The 25,698-nt window shown below is 45.7% G+C and overlaps 1 protein-coding gene across 1 annotated transcript in view; it reads left to right on the top strand.

Annotated features, from left to right (window-relative positions):
* Window positions 1-25,698, top strand: part of WDR7 (WD repeat domain 7) — a 241,548-nt gene that overhangs the window by 70,881 nt on the left and 144,969 nt on the right. Inside the window, exon 19 of the mRNA XM_056848181.1 lies at window positions 1,503-1,616. Within this exon, the coding sequence (XP_056704159.1) occupies window positions 1,503-1,616 (114 nt within the window). The remainder of the gene's footprint in view (window positions 1-1,502; window positions 1,617-25,698) is intronic.

Raw genomic sequence — 25,698 nt, 5'->3', positions numbered from 1 at the left:
TGGTACTGCTTAAACTGACTAAAAAGTGCAGGTCCCTGTCCCCAAGAACTTGCAGTTTGCATTTTAATAGTGATGGAGAGAGAAGGGCAAGCGGTAGGGGAGAGTAATTGAAAAGGTGAGAACCAAAGGAGATGGGCAAAATGCAGCTAGATGGAATTTGGGCTCTGGAGACGAGGACTAACCAGTCTGATTAAACTACAAGAGATTTGAGTGTGTAGTTACGAACCTTGAACAGTAATTAAAAGGAGCTCATACTCAGTGGCGCAAAGGGAGCCCCGTGTCTCAGAATGGTAAGCTGCCGTACTGCAGTCAAAAGCTCCGCTCCCGACCTGAGTTTGATCCCGACGGAAGTCGGTTTCAGGTAGCAGGCTCAAGGTTGACTCGGCCTTCCATCCTTCTGAGGTTGGTAAAATGAGTACCCAGCTTGCTGCTGGGGGTAAAGTGTAGACGACTGGGGAAGGCAGCGGCAAACCACCCCGTAAACACAGTCTGCCTAGTAAACATCATGATGTGACGTCACCCCATGGGTCAGTAATGACCCAGTACATGCACAGGGTACCCAGCTTGCTGCTGGGGGTAAAGTGTAGACGACTGGGGAAGGCAGTGGCAAACCACCCCGTAAACACAGTCTGCCTAGTAAATGTCATGATGTGATATCACCCCATGGGTCAGTAATGACCCAGTACATGCACAGTACCTTTACCTTTTACCATACTCAGTGTTAATGAACACATGTAAATGAAACATTAACTGGTGTGGTGTAGTGTTTAAGAACGGTGGACTCTAATCAGGTGAACCGGGTTTGATTCCCACTCCTCCACACGAAGCCTGCTGGGTGACCTTGGGCCAGTCACGGTTCTCTCTGAACTCTCACAGCCCCACCTACCTCACAAGGTGCCTGTTGTTGGGAGAGGAAAGGAAGGCAATTGTCAGCCGGTTTGAGACTCCTTGAACGTAGAGAAAATTGGGATATAAAAACCAACTCTTCTTATGCTTTGAGTTCTTTAGGATATGTTGCGGAGAGAATGTTCTGCAGGGTATGAGAGACAATATGGGCAATCTATTGCCTGGGCAATAGATTGGCAATCTATTTACTAATTACATTATTTTTTACTGCTTCTGGTTATAATTAAAACAAGGTTCACTTTTTAGTAATCTGTATGTCGCCTGGAAGAAAGTCCACTGTTGTGCACTGTACACTTCAGAGGGATTGTGTTATTTGCTTTGCCATCATTTGAATAGCATGACCAGATCCTAATGAAATAAAAAAATTCTTAACCCAGACATTCACAGAGGTGGGACTCAAAGAATCCAGCCACTGCCCTGTTATGATCTTCAGAGAATCTGGTAAAATTAGGTTCAAGTCAGTAGGTCTTCCGAAGGGGAGAAATAAAGCATGAAATCTGGTTTCTGATGAGATCGCTCTGATGCAATTTTGTATGTTCTGTAACTCGTGGAGTACTGTGATGGACTTAAGTTTTCCGTGGCTTGACTTGTTTCAGCGGGAGTGACCACGGAAGCCATTCAGACCGCCACCGCCAGTCCAGAACCGTCAGCATCGGAACCTAAAATTCAAGAAGAAGAACACGATCTGGTGGATGACGACATCTCTGCAGGTAAGCCTTTGTATATTTAATCCCTTTGAACCAGGGCTCTCAGCTGTGTTGCTCTGGTGGTGGAAAGCGCTGTCAAGTTGCAACCGACTTACGGGGACCCTGTTGGGCAAGAGACAAGCGGAAGTGGTTTGCCGGTGCCTGCCTGTGAGCTTTCTTGGTGGTCTCCTGTCCAAGCACTATCCAGGGCTGGCCTGCGTTACTTCCAAGATTTGACAAGATTAGGCTGGCCTGGACTTGGGGAAGGGCTGTGCTCAGTTCGTAGAGCATCTGCTTGGCATGCAGAAGGTCCCAGGTTCAATCCCCAGCATCTCCAGTTAAAGGGACTAGGCAAGTAGGTGATGTGAAAGACCTCTGCCTGAGACCCTGAAGAGCCTCTGCCAGTCTGAGCAGATAATACTGACTTGGGTGGACCAAGGGGGATCTGATTCAGTATAAAGCAGTTTCATGAGTTCATGTGTTCAATCCCCGGCATCTCCAGTTTAAAGGACCAGGCAAGTAGGTGAAAGACCCCTGCCTGAGGCCCTGGAGAGCTGCTGCTGGTCTGAGTAGACAATACTGACTTTGATGGACCGATGGTCTGATTCAGTATAAGGCAGCTTCATGTGTTCATGTGGACTATCCAGGGCAGGATGTAGTGTTTGAAAGCCACAGGAGTATTAAACCAGGCTGCAGTAGAATCATTCCCCAGTTCCATGTTTTAGAAGTCTCAGGTATAAATATTTTCTGTGTATGGATCATGTATACACATTACTGCCGAAATTCAGTTCTCTTCTTTTTATCACATGACTAATCTCTACCTAACACTTCCACGATAAGTGGCACGTTTGTGTAAAAAAGATTCTCAGCTAATAGTCATTGGGCTGTCGGTCTAGTACAGGAGGTTGGATATTTGTATATTCCTCGTTTATATTTTGTTGGCAGTTGCGTGGAATTCCTAGGGAGGCTCAGGTCAGATCGCTTTGCTGCCGCTTTGAGACTTGATGTTGGTTGTCCCCCCAAAAAAGCTCTTTTGTGAAGACCTGTGTTACGCAAGATGAAGTAATATACCGTCTTCACCTTCCAGGGTGCTTTCCGGAATAAGCAGAAGCAAGAAAGATACAGCCTCTGCCCCAAGGCGCTAACAATCTAAATGTCAGCAGTGGGAAGAAATCAAAGGGGGGGAAAACAAAGTTAGGGGGAGCTAAATGCATGCAAATGTGATTACATGTCCTTGGTTTCGGTCTCAGTTGGAAATGAGGACTAGGGATTTATAGTGGGGTGGATCCCAAAAATGTCTCCTGTTCCTTGCCCCCACCCCCTTCCGTTCAGCCCACTGATCAGGGACATGGGTCCTCCAGGAACAGCGAGAGAGGAGAGTCAGAGGTCTGGGGGGTGGAGTGAAAACCACCTCCTTCTTCCACTGATGGAGATTATTGTTGGGATACAACTCATGGCATGTTTTTCTGGGAATCTACTCGTATGGCTTCTGCTAAGTCAGTAGCTCCACAATTTTAAATTGTGAGTCAAGAGCCAGCATGGTGTAGTGGTTAAGAGCGGTGGTTTGGAGCGGTGGACTCTGATCTGGAGAACCGGGTTTGATTCCCCACCCCTCCTTGTGAGCGGCAGAGGCTAATCTGGTGAACTGGATTTGTTTCCCCACTCCTCCACACGAAGCCAGCTGGGTGACCTTGGGCTAGTCACACTTCTCAGTCCCACCTACCTCACAGGGTGTCTGTTGTGGGGAGGGGACGGGAAGGTGATTGTAAGCCGGTTTGAGTCTCCCTTAAGTGGTAGAGAAAGACAGAATATAAAAACCAGTTCTTCTTCCTCTTCCTCCTCTTCTTCTTCATCTCTTCCTTCTTCTCTTCCTTCTTCTTTCTTCTTTCTTTTTCCTTCTTCCTTCTTTCTTCTTCTAAATAACTATAGGCCTTCCTTAACATTCTGTCAATACAACTAGCAAGCCACAGTTTATAGACCGAGAGGTGAGTTTCCTTTTGGATTCTGAGACTTGATTGAGCTCCGTATAGATTTCTGAGCAGGTTTAAAAGAGAACTATATTTATTTCTATTGACTGGAAGCCTGCATAAATTACAATGTGAAAAAATCTGGTAGGTCTAGAAGGAGTGAAACTAGTATCAAGGGCAGTAATTTTTTTTTTTTTTTGGCAGAGAATGAAAGAGGGTGAGGTTCAACTGGTAGCTGGAGCCCTCATGCTACAAAACAGCATGAGGCAGTAAATCCGTTTGGACTTTTGATGGTCTTTCACATTTAGGAAACTCTTAGCAAAGTCTCCCTGTTTGTGAGAGAGACTGCTGATGCACACTTTGCTACAGGGTTTGGGGTTGTTGTTTTTTGGCCTTGATGTCTTTTTAATGTTTAAGCTTTTTTGTTCTGAGCCACCCTGAAGTCAGTGAAATAGGGCCCGAATGTATGAAACTATATGTTTGTAGCATATAAAACATGCACTATAGGTTGCCTTAAATTGTTGACAGGTATTATTTTCTGTTGCTTGGAGCCAGTGTGGCGTAGTGGTTAAGAACGTTGGTTTGGAGCGGTGGACTAATATCTGGAGAACTGGGTTTGATTCCCCTCTCCTCCACATGAGAGGCAGACTCTGATCTGGGGAACCAGGTTGGTTTCCCTACTCTTCCACATGAGTGGCGGATGCTAATCTGATGAACCATGTTGGTTCCCCCTCTCCTACACATGAAGCCAGCTGGGTGACCTTGGGCTAGTCACACTCTCTCAGCCTCACCTACCTCACAGGGTGTCTGTTGTAGGAAGGGGAAGGGAAGATGATTGTAAGCTGGTTTGATTCTTCCTTAAGTGATAGAGAAAGTCGGTATATAAAAGCCAACTCTTCTTCTTCTTATGTCTAATTATTGTTGCTGGCTGATCCTAGACAATGAAAGAAGCCCAAACTCTGTCCCAGGCCAATAGTCAAATTGCTGTTGATACTAGGGTTGCCAACTCTGGGTTCAGAAATACCTGGAGATTTGAGGGTAGAGCCTGGGAGAGTGGGGATTTAGGGAGGGGAGGGTCGTCAGTAAGGTATGATTCCTTGCAGTCCACCTTCCAAAGCAGCCAGGAGGGGTGGAATAAATGTTTTAAATAAATAATAAGTGATTGATGTAGTCTGGAGATCAGGTGTTATTCTGGGGGCTCTCCAGCCCCCACCTGGAGGTTGGCAACCCTATCCCCAGGATCAAGATATTTCCACCAAAGAGGCTAATAAGGCTGCATGGGGTAAGTGGTTGAGGTATTAATTCATTTGCTGGTATGTGATACACCCATAAGGCACAAAATACTTTTTATTGCATATGCATGAATATATAATATAAAGCAAAACTGCAGTGATCAAAGGGTTTATCTAAAAGTGGAAGTAGATTAAAAGGTTTTAAGAAGAGCCCTGTGACGTAGAGTGGTAAGCTGCAGTACTGCAGTCAAAAGCTCTGCTCACGCAGAGTTCGATCCCAACGGAAGTCGGTTTTAGGTAGCCAGCTCAAGGTTGACTCAGCCTTTCATTGTTCCAAGGTCGGTAAAATGAGGACCCAGATTGCTGGAGGTAAAGTGCAGACGACTGGAAAAGGCAATGGCAAACCACCCCATAAACATAGTCTGCCTAGTAAACGTTGGGATGTGACGTCACCCCGTGGGTGAGGAATGTCCCGGTGTTTGCACAGGGAACTACCTTTACCTTTAAGGCCTATCTCACAGCACTGTTGTTGTGACACATTTTCAGTGTATACATATCTTTTGGCCTGTTACTGCCAAAGGGGGCGAGAAAGAGAAAGCCTACTAAAGGCAGCGTTTACTCCTAACTAGGATAGATAACCTTGCAGATTTTCAGTTGAGACTCGCTCTTCTTTCAGTATCTCTGAAGGTTCTGGCAATGAACCAAACTTACATTTAATTTGGTTAAAATGCAAATGGTTAATCAGCTCGCATCCCTCAGCTGGTCACCAGCTTTAACCTTTCTGCATTTAGTTTTCCTTCAAAAGCTAAAGCTTGTCATCTTTACAGAGGCTGTCCAGATAGGAAATGGAAGAACGCAGATGAAACAGTGTATAGTCAAATGACAGTCAGTTGACTATAATAAAAATAACCCCCTGTTGTAGGATGATAACTGGGAAGTTCACACAGCTTAAGGAAATATTAAGTTGTGATGGAGACCGCTTCTGTCTGAACTTGTCATCTTAAAAATATGATGCAGCTTCTTTTTGTATCTGTATTTTAATGCCAATATGTATTGATCGGTTTCATAATACTAGACAGTGTGAAAGAGTTCCCAGGAATTGCTTTCAGCTAAAGTCGTGAGTTTCCCCCCAATTTTTTAAAAAAATCTTTTTTGTAAATAAAATGTTCAGGTCTGCACCAATCACGTTAAAAGCGAAGCTACTTTTGCGGCATTTAAAAACGTAGAAGCCTATTTCAGATGCAGATTTTTGTACTGCTCTGATTCCGTGCATCATATTTGTGGGGGGGGGGGGAATACGTGTTGTAATAGTTTTAAAACATTTCATATATTTATACCAGTGGTTCCCAAACTTTCCATGCCACCGCCTCCTTGGTTCCACAGACTCAACCCCAGCGCCCCCTACTCTGTCCAACAACACAGTTGAATGGGCCCACCTCTAGCATCCCCCTGCTGCCCCCTTGCCACTTAGTGTCCCCCTAGGTAATCCCACTGTCCCCCAGGAGTTGGTACTGTCCACTGTGGGAACTACTGATTTATTCTAAAAAAACAGAACTTTTAAAAGGGTTTTGGGCGGGGCTGAAGCAAATAGCGCATCGCTCGCAAATCCTGGTTATGAATGGTAGTCGAGTTGCAGGTTCAGATGAATTGTTTCTAGCCACAATGTATTTAACAATAACATTAAGGCATTTGGGGAGGAAAGATTCCACCCAGTGGTGTTAATTAGGTTAATGAAATCTGTTCATCCTTCAAATGAGACCCTTGGAAGGAAAACTGGCAAATAAAGACAGCGTCACTGTTGTACCGTTTAAAGGGGAAAACGTCTTCTCCTATTGCAGTATTCCGATTCTCTTTAAATATATGGATGCATTTATTCCTCGAACATTAAGGCTAGAAAAGTTCGGGATGCCCTTTTTGTATTTTTTTTTGTTTTTAATTCAAGCCTTTCTCCGTGGGTTCTCTGTTCTGTGCAGTTCTGCAGCCAGGCTCTGTAAGAACAGTTTCAGCCGCCTCCTTGGTCAGCACAGCTGACCGCATAATGGGAGCGAAGGTCAAATGTCACCTGGCATTGTCAAAACCAGACAGTATGATACTATATCACTGCTTCTTGTTGACAGATTTAACCACGTACAGCTAAAAGCAATATGGTTCACGTGTGGATTTTAATGCTGCTCCTTTAAGCTTCAGTGCATGTAGTTTTCGACGCGTCTAGTTAGGAAGGATTTGGAATTCTAATGATGTAAAACTGGGGTATATGAGGAAAGGTGGGCCCAGGTCTACTGCTGGACAAGCAGGTGGGAGCTATAGCCAGGAGCGCCTTTTACCAGCTTCGACTGGTTTGCCAGCTGCCGCCTTTCCTGGGCAGAAAAGATCTGGCCACTGCGGCAACATGCCTTGGTTACATCTTGATTAGATTACTGTGATGGGCTATATGTGGGTCTGCCCTTGAGATTTTGGAAAATTCAATTGGTGCAGGATGCTGCAGCCAGAGTATTGACTGGAGTGGGTCATAGGGACCTTATCACTTTGGTCTTGGCCCATCTTAGGGTTGCCAACCTCCAGGTAGTTGCAGGAGATCTCTTGCTATTACAACTGATCTCCAGCCGATAGAGATAAGTTCACCTGGAGAAAATGGTAGCTTTGGCCATTGGACTCAGTGGCACTGAAGTCCCTGCCTTCCCCAAACCACGCCTTCCTCAGGCTCCACCCAAAAAACCTCCCACCGGTGGCGAAGAGGGACCTGGCAACCCTAGCCCATCTACGCAGTCTGCCAACCTGTTTCCATGCCCAATTCAAGGTGCTGGTATTGACCTTGCCTGCTCCCTTATGAACCTTCCTGACCACTGTGGTTATCTTCTGAAGCCTTGATTCAGGGGTCCCCACCTTTTGAGATTAAGCAGGTCGCAACTTGGGAGGGGTCCTTTCCAGTTCGTGGTGCCAAAATTCTGGAACATTCGCCCCCAGGGAGACTTTTCTGTCCTCTTCTGTTGCCATCTTCCATGAGCTGGTGAAGACTTTTTTGTTTTTGTTTTGTGTGATGATCCCTAAGTGATCCCTCCTTCCTGCCCAATGTTTTAGTTGGTGTTTTTATGTTTTTGTATATGTTTTAGCTCTGGTTTTAATGATGTAATTTTTGTGGATTTTTTATGGCTTTTAGGGTGTGGTTTTATTATGCATGTTTTAATTGTTTAGCTACCCTTGTAAAATATATAAGTAAACATTTTAATAAATGCATTATATGTGAAAAATAGAAATAAATCATGAATAGCTCTTTTAAATGTTTTAGTGGGTTATGATAAACTTAGTTTCATACTGTTCTATAGCATATCTTCTTTCTGAGGCCAACATACAGTGCCATGTATAAGAACATACATTTGCTGGTTAGACTTTCAAAATATTCTTCCTTGGCCGATGGGTTTGGTCTCTGTACTTATGCCAAAAGGGGGAAAAGATAACTTTTAACAGGGTGTGTGCATCTGTGCCACCCCAATCATTTCCGGAGGGACATCCATGTTCCCAGCTTGGTGAGACTACCCTAATTTTTATTTATCTTCCTTCCTATGGTTCTAAGTACAGCGAGTCTTCCTATTCAATGCCTTTTATCAATGGTCACTACCAGTGGCCCTGGTCGAGGGCAGCCGGACACTTCTCAAGCCGGGGACCACCAGTAAATTAGCGTTAGATGATCTTAACCTTCTCTGGGGAGTATACCAGGAGAGGGGAGTCTTTTTGAATTTTTCTTCTAATGCTGTAGAGGGCAGAGCCAAACATGGAGGTAGCATTAGTGGGATGCTGCTTGTGGCCTTTTGGCTGTTTGAGCAGTATCATTTAAGTAAGCACATGACCTCTTCATTTCTGTAGCGTCTATTCCCATATTCCCTTGAAATATAACTACTTCCTCTTCCCCTGTTTTTTTCCTCCCAAGTGCGATACTTTTCCTGAAATCTCAGCAAAAGAGCCCCTCCATCAGTTTAGCAACAGCAATGGATTCTTTGCATCTATAAATGCTAGAAATGTATTTTTTTTAAAAAAAATATATATATCTAAAGACCTGGAATTATGCAAACCGAAGGAGCTAATTACTGACATTAATTTACCGAAACTAAATTCATTTACGGGAGAAAGAGCAGCGGATTTCCATTGGTCCGCAGGCATGGTTTACAGTATTTCTTGTAAGCAATAAGAAATGTACTTTAAAGCATTCTTCAAAGAGTTTGTGCTTCTGTCGATGAGCAGAAATGCAGTTTGAGAATCTGCCTTACAGTGCTTTGTATTCTGATCTGTTTGTGCCTCATGGAACATGTAGGAGAGAGAGATGCGTAAACGCCTCTCAAAATCATTGCTCACTGTAGCCAGTTGTTCCATTTTTATGCAGTCGCCCTCACTGATCTCCGTCGCTCTACTTCCTTCTGCCCATATACACATTATCATTGTCTCTTAATTTGCTTAAGATGTTTTGCTAGACTTGGGGAAAGTGTACTGTCACTGTTAAGTTCGGGAATGTAAATAGAGTATAAATGAATCATTTTTCGAATGCACCTGATGCTGAAAAATATCCATTTCTAGTGTTCAGATATAGTTGAAGGAGGATTTAGTGTGAGACTGAGTATTGATTTGGGCTTGTTTCTCGTTTCTGAGGTTCCCTGCTAATAAAGCATCTGTATATCCCTTCTGGCTGGCAGAGTTGAGGTAATTTTGCACCATATCGAAGGGTGAACCAAGTCCGGAATGCAAAAATAGAAGCTGCTATGAAAATACATGGCTCTCCTACATGCTTTGCTTAAAAACAACTTTATTTTCCATGCGTCTGCCGTACGCTTTTCTAGAACTCTGTACCACCAGTAGTCTTACTGGCTGTCAGGGCTACCCTACAGTGCAAAATCTTAATGCTAGATAGGGCCAAAATATGTCACTCTGTGTGCTAGCTTTGGGTCTCAGGTGGGTACTGTTTCCCAGATCACCTGGGAAAACCATTTCTTAGACAGCCCGGATAGGAGAAGGTAAGTTTCACCAAGATCAAAGGGACCTATGGAAAAGTACATTTGCACAGGATCCAATGAAAGAAATTGTGAAACATGGGATATTCGTCCAGCACCTGTTCCTGAAAAATCTTGGCCTTACAGTCACAGATATAATACTTGGCAATGTGGACACCCATTTCAGTCATAATCACGACCTGTTGGCCAGCCATGGGAGGGGCTGTGGCTCAGTGGTAGAGTCTTCTTGGCAATCAGAAGGTCCCAGGTTCAATCCCCTGCCTCTCCAGTTAAAGGGACTAGGCAAGTTGGTGATGTGAAAGACCTCTTCCTGAGACCCTGGAGAGCCGCTGCCGGTCTGAGTAGGCAATACGGACTTGGATGGACCAAGGGTCTGTCACGCCTCCCGGGCGTCGCCGTCGCCCCCGGGGTCTCTGTCCTGGGGAAAGGCCCGGCCGGAGGAGCCTCCTCGGCTTCGGACCAGTCCGAGGGGGAATCTGAGCTGGTCTCCCCCTCGGAAACAGCCAGGATGACGGGAGACAGCTCCCTCTCTCCCACCTTCCTCCTGCTGTCTCTCGACGAGGCTCCTCTCTGGCCTTATATCTCCTCCAGGCCAGAGAGGTCCCGCCCCTTCCTCCTCCAGCCCCGCCCCCGGAAATTCCCTATAAGGGCGGCAGGGGGTCACGTGGCTGCCGGTGAGGCCGCTGATCGGCGCGCCCTCTCCTGCCCCGCCCGGGCTCGCCCGACGCTCAGCTGTTGAGCGGGGCGGGGTGGGGTGGCGCGCCTCTCTCGCGCCGCGGCCGGTGCTGGGGCCAAGCGCCCGAGGCCGCCATCTCCTGGGGGCTGCGCTTCCGCGTTGCCTCGTTCGGCCCCTGGGGAGGAAGACAGGGATGAGCAGCCGGCACCGGGCCTGTCCTCCCAGGGCCTGGCTTCCCCGTCGCCCGGTTTCCCCCCCCCCCCGAGGTGAGTGGCCTTTGCTCGGCAGGGTGGGTGGGGGGCTGGCTACGGCCCGGGCAGCCCTGAGAGGGGCTCGTCCCGGGACAGGGTCTGATTCAGGATCAGGCAGCTTCATGTGTTCAGCCAGATTCTCCTGAAGGCCTGAGGTGAATATGAGAAGCTGTTACTTCAAACTGGGTTGTTTGATGCTGCCGTATCCAGGCTTTAGAGACTATTGTGAGTAACCTTGAGAACCTGAGAGTAGGCATTGTAGGGCTATGTATTTCCCTACATACAGATAATCACCATACCGAGAACCAGCCCGTACACAAGAACTCTTGTCCAAACTCTTGTTTGGTTTTGATCTGTTTCCACTTCTCATTTTTTGCTTAGAACTCATACTCTTCTTGAAGCATATCATGATGAGTGTTCAGTTAGCTGTTTGATAAGGTCTGATAGCCCCAGAACAGTACCCATGACTAGGTACACATTCATATCCAGCATGCTGACAATTTTTTCAGTCTAACGTTTCATACAAAAACATGTATAAGGAGACCAAAAATAAACTGACTTGCTGTTCTTTTGCATAAGTCCTACAATTTGTTTGTTTGTTTGTTTGTTATGGAGAGCCAGCGTGATGTAGTGGTGAAGAGCGGTAGTTTGGAGTGGTGGACTCAAATCTGGAGAACCGAGTTTGATTCCCCACTCCTCCACATGAGTGGCGGAGGATAATCTGGTGAGTCGGGTTGGTTTACCCACTCCTACACATCAAGCCAGCTGGGTGACCTTGGGCTAGTCACAGTTCTCTTAGAGCTCTCTCAACCCCCACCTACCTCATAGGGTGTCTGTTGTGGGGAAGGGGAGGGAAGGTGATTGTAAGCCAGTCTGATTCTTCCTTAAGTGAGTAAGTCGGCATATAAAAAACAACTCTTCTTCTTCTTTATAGCCAGTCCCACAATTGACACTTAAGCAGTAAAACATTGTACAAAGTCAAAAGTGTAGCAGAGTAGTTGTTCAGGTATACAATAACATTCATAGGCCCAATCGTCTTCACCAATTTTGCTATTAATTCACAAATGCTTAAGAGCTAGAGGCAGAGGGAGAGCAGTTTGCCCTATATTGTGGAAATGCAAAATGAGGTAGTAGACGAAAATTGATATCCCGTTTCCAAACTTGATCAGGCTTGTGCAGATAATAAGGATGGGAAAATGGTGGGATTAGGCCAAAATATTGTGAAGGAATAAAAAAGGTAAAGCATACACAGCCATGTTCTTCTTCATCATCATCATCCCTTGTCCGACCCCAGCTGCCTGCAGCCTTCAAGATCAGCTTAGCCTTTCCAAGGCTTTTGTTCCCATAGGTGAAAGGTAAGCAACCCTAATAGCCCAGCCTAGCCTGATCTTGGAAACTGAGCAGGGTCAGCCCAGATTAGTATCTGGGTGAGAGACCCATCCAGTATGGTGTAGTGGTTAAGAGTGGTGGTTTGGAGCTATGGACTGTGATCTGGAGAATCAGGTTTGATTCCCCACTCCTTCACATGAGCGGCGGAGGCTTTTCTGGTGAACTGGATTTGTTTCTCCACTCCTACACATGAAGCCAGCTGGGTGACCTTGGGTTAGTCACATTCTCTCAGCCCCACCTACCTCACAGGGTGCCTGTTGTGGGGAGGGGAAGGGAAGGTGATCGTAAGCTGGTTTGATTTTTCCTTAAGTGGTAGAGAAAGTCGGCATATGAAAACCAACTCTTCGTCTTCTTCACCAAGGAAGATCTGGGTTGCTAAGCAGCAGCAGGTAATAAAAATACTTCTGCTCATCTCTTGCCTTGAAAACCCCGAGAAGTTTCATCCTTGTGAATCAGTTGCCTATGTTACTTTTTTTTTTTTTTTAAGGCAGAAGGAAGGTTTACAAAGAAGATGCTAGAATTAAGGCTTAGGCGACTAATGGAATGGTTTCCTTTCGGAGGTTTCAAGACAACCACACTTAATTGCCTAAATACGTGGCTTTAAGCCTTTAATTTGCAGATAGAGGAATTCTGAAAACTTAATAGCAGGATGCTTTGCTATAACAACGTTGTTCAGCAATCATGTGAACCCACCCCAAACTCCAGAACAAAATGAGTTTGCTTTCATCTTAAAGGGGCATAAACTAAAATGGTGGGCGCTATAGCAAGTGAAATACGGTTGCTTCCATTTTATCACCCATGGCTGATAAAACCAACCTGCCACCTTTCCTGGCTTATTCTGTATTCCTTCAGCAGCACAGTCGGGAGTTGCTGCCAGCGCCTATCGGTGAGATAGCCTTAGGGGACTCTTCTTCAGTAACCTTCCAGTCTCTTTCATGGTCAGCAGGCTGCAACCTTCAATTGAGCCAGATAACTCTTTCATTCTCTTCTTTTTCCCCTCTGTATTTCTGAGGCTTACAGTGCTGTCCTAAGCGGAGTTGGCCCCGTCTAAGCCCGTTTGCTTCAGTGGCCTGAAAAGGGTGTAACTCTGCTTAGGATGGCGCTATGAATCTGTTAGATGCCACTGTTTTGAGTGGTCATTGCTGTTTATGATTTTTTTCCCCCTTGGTGAATTAAATCCTTTCTCCCTAGGTCAGCGGGCTGTTGCTTTGTAAAAAAGCAAATCTGTCGTGATGCATTTGAGGGTCTGCCTTTCCAAAAACTTCCTGTTGTTTCTAGAATATAGGTGTAATCAAGTGCAGACAGAAAAGATTCTTTAGTGTAAGGATGTGTCACTGGCAACCAAGATCAAGTTAGTTCATGCCATACTATTCCCTATTACTATGTATGGGTGGGAAAGCTGGACAATGAAGAAAGCTGATAGAAAGAAAGTAGGTTCCTTGGTTCTCGTAGGTTATCCGGGCTGTGTAACCGTGGTCTTGGTATTTTCTTTCCTGACGTTTCGCCAGCAGCTGTGGCCGGCATCTTCAGAGGAGTAACACTGAAGGACAGTGTCTCTCAGTGTCAAGTGTGTAGGAAGAGTAATATATAGTCAGAAAGGGGTTGGGTTTGAGCTGAATCATTGTCCTGCAAAAAATAACAAAGGTAATGTGCTAACCATTGTCCTGTAAGTATCAAGATAATGTGCTAATGAGGGTGTGGTATGTTAATATGGAACCATTGTATCCTGAAGTGATCTGTTAATGTGTGAAATCCAAAGCTAATCTGCATGGCTATTGTTGACTGTAGTCTTTGTTAGTCTGGAGGTTTTTCAGGACAGGAAGCCAAGCCTTATTCATTCTTAAACTCTCTTCTTTTCTGTTAAAGTTGTGCTGATGTTTATGAATTTCAATGGCTTCTCTGTGCAATCTGACAAAATAGTTGGTAGAATTGTCCAGTCTTTCAGTGTCTTGGAATAAGACCCTGTGTTCTGTTTGTGTCAGTCCATGTTCAGCCACTACTGATTTCTCAGGTTGGCCCAGTCTGCAGTATCTTTCATGTAGGTTCCTTGTAGTATCTTTCAAGTAGGTTCCTTTGAAATGTGGTGTTGGAGGATAGTGTTACGGATACCATGGACTATCCAAAAAAACAAATCAGTGGGGTCTAGATCAAATCTAGCCTGAAGTGACCCTAGAAGCTAAAATGACTAAACTGAGGCTGTCCTATTATGAGAAGACAAGAGTCACTGGAAAAGACAATCATGCTAGGAAAAGTTGACTGCAGCAGGAAAAGAGGAAGACTCAGCAAGAGATGCATTGGCTCTATAAAGGAAGCCACGGCCCCCAGTTTGCAAGATCTGAGCAAGGCTGTTAAGGATAGGACGTTTTGGGGGATATTGATTCATAGGGTTGCCATGAGTCAGAAGCGACTCAAGGGCATGTAACACACACACACACACACACACACACACACACACAAGTGCAGACAGAGAAGGTCTCCACTGGGATAGCAGTGTAGGTTTTGATGGACTGCAGATCTAACTCTCCTACTCGTGCCTTTCCATTCCCTCTCTGCGTGTTCTTAGTCAATTAACTCCCCAATCAAAAGCTCAAAGAAGCGTGCAAAACTAAACGTTCTGATAAACATGGGAGTCCTGCTGACCTGGATGGCCCAGGCTAGCCTGGTCTCATCAGATCTCAGAAGCTAAGCAGGGTCGGCCCTGGTTAGTACTTGGATGGGGGACCACCAAGGAATACCAGGGTCGCTATGCAGAGGAAGGCAATGGCAAACCACCTCTGTTAGCCTCTGGCCTTGAAAACCCTATGGGGTCGCCATAAGTTGGCTGTGACTTAACGGCACTTTACATATACCGCTGAAAATGTTATCCTCCCATTTTATAATGCTGAGGACAGCTTATCTTGTGTCCTGTGTGACTCAGTACTGTGATTTTCCTTGCCCAGTCCAGTCTTAGCCAATGGTATCAGATGGTGGAAATCCACAATATTGTGACATCAGGGACATTCGAACATAAGAACATAAGAAAGGCCATGCTGGATCAGACCAAGGCCCATCAAGTCCAGCAGTCTGTTCACACAGTGGTCAACCAGGTGCCTCTAGGAAGCCCACAAACAAGACGACTGCAGCAGCATTGTCCTGCCTGTGTCCCAAAGCACCTAATATAATAGGCATGCTCCTCTGATGCTGGAGAGAATAGGTATGCATCATGACTAGCATCCATTTTAACTAGTAGCCATGAATACCCCTCTCCTCCATGAGCATGTCCACTCCCCTCTTAAAGCCTTCCAAGTTGGTAGCCATCACCACATCTTGGGGCTGGGAGTTCCACAATTTAACTATGTGTGGTGTGAAGAAATACTTCCTTTTATGAGTTTTGAATCTCTCACCCTCCAGCTTCAGCAGATGACCCCGCGTTCTAGTAGTATGAGAGAGGGAGAAAAGCTTCTCCCTGTCCACTCTCTCCAAACCATGCATAATTTTATAGACCTCTATCATGTCTCCCCTTAACCGCCTTCTTTCCAAAGGCAGGTTTTACTTCGTGTTGCAAAGCATACAGTGGCAGACCTATGTTTCTGATAAAACCTAGTCTCCGCCCCCCCAATGGTAAGATAGGTCGATTAGTATCTTTGTATCAGGCCAATGCCTGCTAGTGGGTTAAACAAATTCTTCAGCTTTCCGAAGTGGCTTCTCGGGGTCTGGAAAAGGTGAGCCAAGTTTCAAGCTCTACAAGGAGGCCATAAATTACACGGGCCCATTAACATCCAGTTACACATCCTTGAAAATCTCCTACACTGTAAAGCTTTAGCCATCTTTAAAAATTTTGCTTAGAAGGCTCTTCCCATAATTTCTGTGTCTTTTCATAAGATGTTATCTGTCTCTTGAAACTTAAAACTGGCCCACGTAAATCACTCAGCCCCCGTCCATGTAAAATGGGCCCAAGTTGGCTGCTTTATGGTTCTCCTGGGTCAGAGTTCACAGCTGCTGTCAGAAACCACAGCCTTTTTCTTTCATCAGCATTACCGTTGCATCTGACAGCTCGCCTTGCTGAATAAAGGGAGTTGCAAAGATGGAAAACTGACCAATAATGTCTTTAATAATTTACTACACTTTTTTTTTTTTTTTTGCAATTTCTTGAAAAGGAGAATGGCTTAATCTCAGCGTGCTTCGTTCAGAACAGGTGTAAATGATTACAGATTTAGGACATTATCCTCTGTGTGCGCGTGCCCGCATGTATCAACAATGGCTGTTTTTAGCAAGTGCAAGGATTCTCTGCCGGAAGATAAATTTTGCTTGCTTAGGTACCTTTCGTATTAAAGCAAAGGGTTTACATACCTCAAAGCTGGATGGGTAAATGTGGCGTCTGCAAACCAAAAAACAACGGAGAGCCTTAAGCTGGCAATTTATACTATGTAATTGAGGGGGGGGGTTAGTCCTAGATTCCGCCGTATGGTGTTCTGCATTCATTTTGACTAATAATAAAAGAACACCACTCCAAATGCCCCCTTGGCAATCATGAGGAAATGTATTCACTGAATTTAAAGAGCATTCAGCACCATATATACATCATGATCTAGCACCACATGTGAGTTTAACTTTCTGCTGTGCTTGAAACTCCACTGAAAATCCTGCTTCAGTCTTTGATTTTGAATAAGCGAAGCGGGGTGGGGGGAAACATAGAGAGACCACTGTATGTAGATGTTCTTTTTTTTCTTTTTCTTTCCCCCTGTTCTTAGACCGAGGTCTTGAACAATAAAACCATAACGCTTAAATAAGACCCATCTCTAAAAGCACCGCCCTTCGTCTCTTCTCTGCAGCCAACAAAAAAAACGAGCAACAAAATAAGAGTCCTCTAAGAGGAACTGAACCTTTTGCTCCAAAGCTGCTCGAGAAGAGGCGGACCATTTGTTAAAACCATGGTATAACCCATTTTAGCCTAAGTTGGTATACGTAAGGACAATGCAAAAGGATATGTACCAAGGAGTCCACTGACCGAAGTACATGTAGATGTTATTGAATGAAACTGCACTCTAAATACCGGAATTGTATTTATCCAACAGGTGGCAATATAAAGATGTTGTTCTGACCCCATAATTAATGTGGCGGCAATTAAACTGTCCTGTGGAACTGCCTTTCTGGCCACCCTGTGGAACTCCCTTTCTCTCTTGTGTTGCGGCATTCCCCCATCTCGCTGGCTCTTAAAAACGGCTATCCTTGGTTTTGTAAGTGTGAAATTAGAACCCCTTTTTAAGCCTGCGGGCGCCTTCGGGATTCTGACCCAGCACGGTGGGTGCAACAAAAAAAATGGCTGCCGCAGGAGGCGGAGCCACCCCCACCCCCCAAATGGATGCCACAGGTTAACGTCAGTCACACAGTGTAGATCTTTGTGCTGTGATGGCAGCCGCCGCCAAAGCAATGTTTTAAAAAAGTCTGCACGGCCAATCAGATCTCCAGTAGTCCATCAGAAGCCTTGCTGAGGAAGAGCCCTACCTGGTTCCACCCACTTCCTGAGACTTTTGGTGGGCACCAGAAAAGATGTCAGCGGGTGCCATAGGGCCCACAGGCACCAAGTTGGGGACCCCTGCTCTAGATCCTAAATTTCTCTCACAGGTCCTTAAAAAGGTGACACATAGCAAACAGGAATCAAACCCAACATTAATCTGGATGATGGCCGCCAGACACAAAGGCCTGAGATCTGTGCATAATATGTCTATGTCTTTTTTTTGCCATCAATTGACAACTGACTATAACGGTGACCCATAAGGTTCTCAAAGCAAGAGGCATTCAGAAGTGGTTTGCCATTGCCCGCGTCTACGTCACAGCCCTGGTATTCCTTGGAGGTCTCCCATCCAAATACTAACCAGGGATGACCCTGCGTAGCTTCCAAGATCTGACGATATCAGGCTAGCCTGGGGCTATCCAGGTCGGGGCATATCATGAATATGCCTATATAAATACAGGAGCATTACCTGATTGTGATAGATGTATGGTTTCCCCATTCGTCCACACAAAGCCTGCTGGGTGACCTTCGGCCAGTTGCGGTGCTCTCCGAACTCTCCCACCTACCTCCCAAGGTGCCTGTTGTAGGGAGAGGAAGGGAAGGCGACTGTATCCCTGTTTGAGATTCCTTAAAAGGTAGAGACAAGCGGGGAATAAAAACCATCTCTTCTTCTTCTTCCGATGTTCTATCTTTGTGCTCCAGTTTTTTTTTTTTAATGTGTTTACTTTTTGTGAGCCCGTCCACCACTTCAGACTGTTCTGAACACATGAAGCTGCCTTCTACTGAATCAGACCCTTGGTCCATCAACGTCAGTACTGCTTACTCAGACTGGCAGTGGCTCTCCAGGATCTCAGGCTGAGGTCTTTCACATCACCTACTTGCCTCGTCCCTTTAACTGGAGATGCCGGGGATTGAACCTGGACCTTCTACATGCCAAACAGATGCTCTACCACTGAGCTATGGCCCTTCCCTGGTCGAGCTCTCTGTTTGAGCTGTCTAACTGCAGCACTGGCCAGTTCGCTTTTCAGTGGCGGTTCCAGCGTTATGCAGCGTCCTCCCCAAGGCGACATGGAGGCCCCTGGGTTGTCTGCCTTCTCTAAGAAATGTAGCTTGTTAGGTTTAGGAGGGCATTTTTGGGGCAACTTTGTAAACAGGATATTATCTTGCAGAAAAGTTCTGCAGATGTATGTTTCTGGTCTCTCTCTCTCTCTCTGTCTCTCTCTCTTATTCATTTCTGGCATGTCAGGAAAGCTGTAGAAAAACGAAAAGGGAAAAAAACTCAACCTAAACTACACAAAGAATTAAAAGTTGAGCTAATATTATACAAATTATTATATGTTATTATAATATGTCATTATAATTTATTATTCTGTGTAAAGGTAAAGGTCCCCTGTGCAAGCACCGGGTCATTCCTGACCCATGGGGTGACGTCACATACCGATGTTCACTAGGCAGACTGTGTTTACTGGGTGGTTTGCCAGTGCCTTCCGCAGTAAACTTCCCTTTACCCCCAGCAAGCCGGGTACTCATTTTACCGACCTCGGAAGGATGGAAGGCTGAGTCAACCTTGAGCTGGCTACCTGAAACCGACTTCCTTCGGGATCGAACTCAGGTCATGAGCAGAGCTTGGACTGCAGTACTGCAGCTTACCACTCCACGCAATGGGGCTCATTATGGTGTGTACACGCATTTAAAAGACTAGGCCCAAAACATTTAGGCTTCAAATTAAAATTACTAAATATCCAACAGTGTTGATGATCTGTAATAAGTGCAGATGACCAGTGTGAAACCAGACGCGTTTTGGCCCTTTCGGCCTTCCTCAGTGGTCATGTATACATTCATACATATTTTCACAAACACATCCAAAAATACATAAAAGGTACGTTGAAAAGTAACAACCTTATATGATGTGTGGCCCGCTGTCAATTGTAGAGGCTGTGGCTCAGTGGTAGAGCATCTGCTTGGCATGCAGAAGGTCCCAGGCTCAATCCCCAGCATCTCCAGTTAAAGGGACTAGGCAAGGAGGAGATGTGAAAGACCTTTCTCTGCCTGAGACCCTGGAGAGCCGCTGCTGGTCTGAGTAGACAATATTGACTTTGATTGACCAAGGGTCTGATTCAGTGTAAGGCAGCTTCATGTTTCGAGTAGCGCAAGATGTTATTTTCACCATTTAAAATTGGCACACACACAAAGATTCTTATAGTATTTTGACAATGTCCCATGGATGTGGAAATCATTAACAGTGATACAACTTATTGCCCAGGAAAGCTGCCCTGAACTGCCGTGGTTGGAGGGAGAGACAGCATAGTTAAATAAATTGGTGTATGTGTGTGTGTGTGTGGGGGGTCATTCAACGATAATGTGGTGTACGTGGATGCCGGTAGCGGGTTCAACGTTAAGAACCACCGCGTCGAAACATAACCTGTGAAGTAACCACCGTAATACAAAACATGAAAAATTAATTGAGTAGCTGTGTAATTTACATGGATTAGAATTTAAACGGGGCATATATATATATATATATATATATATATATATATATATATATATATATATATATATATATATATATATAAAGAAGTTGGGTTAACCTTTCAGTGGTCCAACTTTCATGCAAGACAAGCGCTTCAGTGATGTTGGTTGTCAAAATTAAAGCTCCTGTCTCTGAAACATGGGCAAGGAGGAAAGCTCAGCTCCGGTGCCAAGCAGACCTCCTGATGTGAAGAAATAACCTTCAGAATGAACTTTTGGGTTCGGCCTCCGATATGCCGGGCGATATTACCTCACTGATGGAAATAAATTACATTAGACTGTGGCACACTATTATATATATTCTATATATTACATGGATTGCCCTTATAATTGATCACAAGTCCATATGAAAAAAGTTGTAATTCACAAGAGTAATGACAGCGGTGTCTCATATTTCAGAGGTTTTACATCTCACCTGTGAGTTATGACTATCCGTGTACAAACCCTGATAAAAATGGGGGAAAGGATTAAAAAAAAAAAAAAAGTCAGGCTCCTGGCCAACTCCTGCTGTTTTATTTTTAGGCAAAGCACACCAGCTCTTTAATGGATTCTGTGTGGGAACTTAAGTTTATGTCTGCACTGGTGAAACGAACTCTTATTCTGAAGCTCTTGACTTGCGTTTTCTCCTTAGGTGAGCGATTTACTACTTCAGGGGGCAAAATTAAAGCCTTAATTGATGAATAAATGGAAGAAACCTTTTTTTTTTTGTTACTGTAGTGTGTGTAGTAACATCAGCGTACTGACTTTTTGAAGAGGTGGAAGCAGAGGGCAGGGAGGAGGAACGAGGATTAGAAGGGACGAGTTTGAGAAAATGCAGCTTCGCATACACAGAGCTGCTGTGCTGTAGAAGAAGAAGAGTTGGTTTTTTATATGCCAACTTTCTCTACCACTTAAGGAAGAATCAAACCGGCTTACAATCTCCTTCCCTTCCCCTCCCCACAACAAACACCCTGTAAGGTAGGTGGGGCTGAGAGAGCTCTGAGAGAACTGTGAATAGCCCAAGGTCACCCAGCTGGCTTCATGTGTAGGAGTGGGGAAACCAACCCAGTTCAGCCGATTAGCGTCCGCCGCTCATGTGGAGAAGTGGGGAATCAAACCCAGTTCTCCAGATTGGAGGCCACTGCTCCAAACCAAAGCTCTTAACCACTACACCACTCTGGCTCTGTAGTAGTTAAGGCCATTGAAACAAGGAGACCTTGGTTTATATCCTACCACACTGCATGCAGCCATGTTTGAAGCCTTCTTCCAGTGGGAATGGCTGTTCCTCCAGCGGAAAAGCCGCTTGCATTAGTGGAAGGCTCCTTAGTCTAGAGCAGGGGTGGGGAACCTTTTTTCTGCCAAGGGCCATTTGGATATTTATAACATCATTCGCGGGCCATACAAAATTATCAACTTAAAAATTAGCTGACCAAGCCCCAAGCAGGCAGCTGCCCCAGATGCCCCCCCCCCCGGGCGCAGGCAAGCAGGCAGGCATCCAACCGGTGGCACACTCGCCCACCTGGTGGCACAGGATGGTCTGTTGCACCAGCTGGTTGTAGCCGTCCAGCCGCACGCTGGAGTTGCTCCTGCTTTGCATGGTCGGGGCCGGATTCTACAGCCGGCTCCTAGATCACCAGTCTTAGATCCTTCTGAGCTAGAGATCTGCCAGAATCCACAAAGGGCCAGACCAAATGATTTTGCGGGCCTTATACGGCCCCCGGGCCTGATGTTCCCCACCCCTGGCCTAAAGCATCCTTGACAAGTGTTCGTCCAGCTGCTGCTTGAAGACCTACAATGAGGGGGAACTCACCACCTCCCTAGGCAGCCAATTCCACTGCTGTGAGCTATTCTTACTTTAATTTCCCTCCTAATATCCACCTGATACCTTTCCGACTGTAATTTAAACCCATTATTGCAAGTCCTATCCTCTGCTGCCAACAGAAACAGCTTTCTGCCCTCCTCCAAGTGACACCCTTCCAAATACTTGGATTTGTGGTGTAGTAGGATATACAAGCCATTGGGTTTAATCTATGTTTTGCCGTGATACTCACTGGATGTTGTAGCCTTTGACCAGTCATTCTCTGTAGCCTACCCCATCAAGGACTTTTTGTTTGTTAGGACAAAATGGGGGGCACAGAAGTGTATGGGCGCACTGAGCTTCTCGGAGGACACAGAGGTGGGGAATGCTTCATTGCAGTTGAAACAGGGGAGCAAGTAAGGGCGGAACTGGGCAAGATGCATTATGAAATCTCCCACATGTCAAACAACATTGAAAGCAGGTGTTGTGGAAGCAGCAGAGGGAGAGGGTGCGGGGTGGGGTGCTTAATCGGGGTTTTAAAACTGTCTACTGTACAGAATCCATTTCAGGCATCTAAATAAAAAGGTCAGTTTCCAAATGTGCCGAGCACTCATTGCTTGTATCTCTTACGCATTAAAGTTACGTTTATTGGATAGGTGGACAGCAGCACTGTTTGCACCCGTCTTCCTTGGGGAGGGGCCATGGCTCAGTGGTAGAGCATCTGCTTGGCATGCAGAAGGTCCCAGGTTCAATCCCCGGTATCTCCAGTTAAAGGGACTAGTCAGGTAGGTGATGTGAAAGGCCCCTGCCTGTGACCCTGGAGAGCCGCTGCCGGTCTGAGTAGACAGTGCTGACTTCGATGGACCAGGGGTCTGATACAGTATAAGGCAGCTTCATGTGTGTCCATGTGTTCCTCTTTCAGTTTGCCTGTATTTTATCATGGGCCAAATTGCATCTGTTATCAAAAGCAGAATCTGAGGCTTTTCAGTGAGCCAGGAGGGATGTTTTTAATCGGCCACTTTACACGTGGTTCATTGATTTCAAGGGAGGTGTTTGACTCTCTGAAATGTTAATCTGACGTTTTAATGTGGGTTTGCTGTGTCCTTTAATTGGATTAATTCAGAACCTGAATAAGAACAGACTCTAAGCAATTAGAAGCGTAACTCTAAGAGCTTTGTTGCCGAGGAAGGGCATTTAACAACTTATATTTTCTCCATTTATTGTTGTACAAAGCTATGAAGCCTTTCAGTTACCATGCAATTAACATAGAGTAATAAACATGCCATAAATATCTTTCAGTTTGGGCAGTTGAAGTTAGGAGGAGGTTAGCTTGCTCTAACCATTCTAAAAAGGTAAAAGTCCCCTGTGCAAGCACTGGGTCATTCCTGACCCATGGGGTGATGTCACATCCCAACATTTACTAGGCAGACTATATTTACTGGGTGGTTTGCCAGTGCCTTCCCCAGTCGTCTTTCCCTTTACCCCCAGCAAGCTGGGTGCTCATTTTACCAACCTCTGAAGGATGGAAGGCTGAGTCAACCTTGAAACCAACTTCGGTCGGGATTGAACGCAGGTTGTGAGCAGAGCCTGGACTGCAGTACTGCAGCTGACTACTCTGCACCACGGGGCTCCTCTAACCATTCTACTAGTACTAAAAAAAAAAAGTTTCAGCATGACATTATCCATACATGTGATCCACAACCCCATTTTGTATGTACCCTGTGCCTCTTTCCTTGCAGCACCCTATTTAAAATACTTATCTCCCATAAGCTGTGCATGTGAGCAATTTTCAGTTGACTCAGAACTCTACCTACATCATCTTGGTTGTTTATGCATGGGAGTTCTACCTGGGGTTTGTTGCTCGCTGGACCCACACTTTCCTGCTGGGAATCTATGCACCAGCAGTCTCCAAGCTGAAATCAAGTCCCCGCCCCTTTAAATGCTTCTTTGTAATTGGCTTACTTTGTAGAGCTTACTGTGAGAGAAAAGCCCCCCCCCATCCAATTGCTGCATAAAAACGCATTTTAAGAACAACAAACAAAAACTGGAGCAATCTGAAAGGGGGTGGGGGAGAAAGCCAAGCCTCTGTTTTAAAAAGCCTTTCTTCTGCTCAGAAAGAGCTCCGAGGAAGCAGGAAGCATTTGAACTCCTGCCTCTGTACACACTGCTTTGTAATTGGCTGCGAGAGAAACCAAGCTTGCGTGTCCCACACTTTGCCTTATGCACGGGGATTTCACCTGGGCTGAGCTCAGGTGAGAGGGAAGAATCGGGTTAACGGAGGAAAGGGGAGTCCCGGGATTTGTGAGGGCTGGTAGCAATCTCCAGTAGACTCATGCATAAGTCCAAGGAACAACTGAGACAGACCGTGGGTAAACGTGAGTGAAAGTACCCATGCATAAACAACCCTTGTGTCTACAGCTAAGTGAGGGATCAATTTGCTCACTGCTGGATTTGTAGGGTGGGGGTGTCAGAGGCACATTGTTCAGATGGCTGAAGAACCTTAACGAATGCACAAAGCTGCCTAATTGGTCTATGCAGTCCTTTAAGCATGATCTGTCCACTCAGGTAAATGGAGAACCCAGCAGCCGAGTTCATGTGGGGCAGGGAAAGGCCTTCAGAATCCCCAAGGGAAAGCTCATACAAATGATAAAACCTGGAAATCATAAATTTAGGAGAACTAGACAAGAATGCAAAACAGATACATGCAGTATTGAGGCGTACCGATGTGATGGACTTAAACTCGTTTTAGCTGTACACCTATCATGAAACTCTGGGAAGTTAGGGGATTAGGTATCTCCAACAGAGTCTTGTCCCCATCTTTGCCAAATTTAAGCCCCTGGGAATTCATAGGGGAAGCAACAGCTGGACTGGGGAAGAGTAGAGGACAGCAGAGGGGGCCTCCCCTGGTCCTGGACAGCAACCACAGGTCAATGGTCTAAGAGCATCCCTGCGTATTTAGGGGAGGGGCTGTGGCTCAGTGAAAGAGCATCTACTTGACATGAGGAAGGTCCCAGGTTCAGTCCCCAGCCTCTCCAGTTCAAAGGGTGCAGCAGTAGGTGATGTGAAAAGACCTCGACCTGAGATCCTGGAGAGCCACAGCCAATCGAAGTAGACAGAACTGGTTTTGATGGCCCAAGGCTCTAATTCAGTATAAGGCAGCTTCTTGCATGTTCATGTATGTATTCTTCACAAATGAGCTTCCTAACCATTGGGTTGGGGGAAGCTCAGAAGAAAGAGGTGCTGTTAGCAGCAAATGTTTGTTCTTTGTTCTGTAGTCTCTCTCTTTCTGGCTTTTTCCTCGTCTGGTTGCTGCCCTGTGTTATTTGGTATCTTGCAAGCATCAGTAAACAGAGAGCCAGTGTAGCGTAGTGGTTAAGGTGTTGGACTAGGACCTACGACCCGGGAAACCCAGGTTCAACTCCCCACTTGGGCCATGGAAGCTTGCTGGGTGACCTTGAGCCAGTCTCACCCTCTCAGCCCTGACCCTGGCTAGTACTTGGATAGGAGACCTCCAGAGAATACCAGGGATGTGATGCAGAGGTAGGCAATGACAAACCACCTCTGTTAGTCTCCTTCCTTGAAAACCGTATGGGGTCGCCATAAGTCAGCTGGGACAAGACAGCAAAAAAAAAAAAAAAAGCATCAATAATGAAGAGGAGAGGCCTGGTTAGCAAGTATCTTTGTCACAAGTGGTGTCTGCCATTTTGTTTTTTACTTCATTGCTGGGTGTCCATACAATCATGACTATGTTAAGTGCTGTCATAGAGACTGCTTGCGTAGCAAGACTATAG

The sequence above is a fragment of the Euleptes europaea genome, chromosome 4 (assembly GCF_029931775.1).
Source record: "Euleptes europaea isolate rEulEur1 chromosome 4, rEulEur1.hap1, whole genome shotgun sequence".
NCBI classification, from domain to species: domain Eukaryota; kingdom Metazoa; phylum Chordata; class Lepidosauria; order Squamata; family Sphaerodactylidae; genus Euleptes; species Euleptes europaea.
Note: the sequence above shows the minus strand (reverse complement) of the source record. Positions and strands in the feature narration are given on the sequence as shown.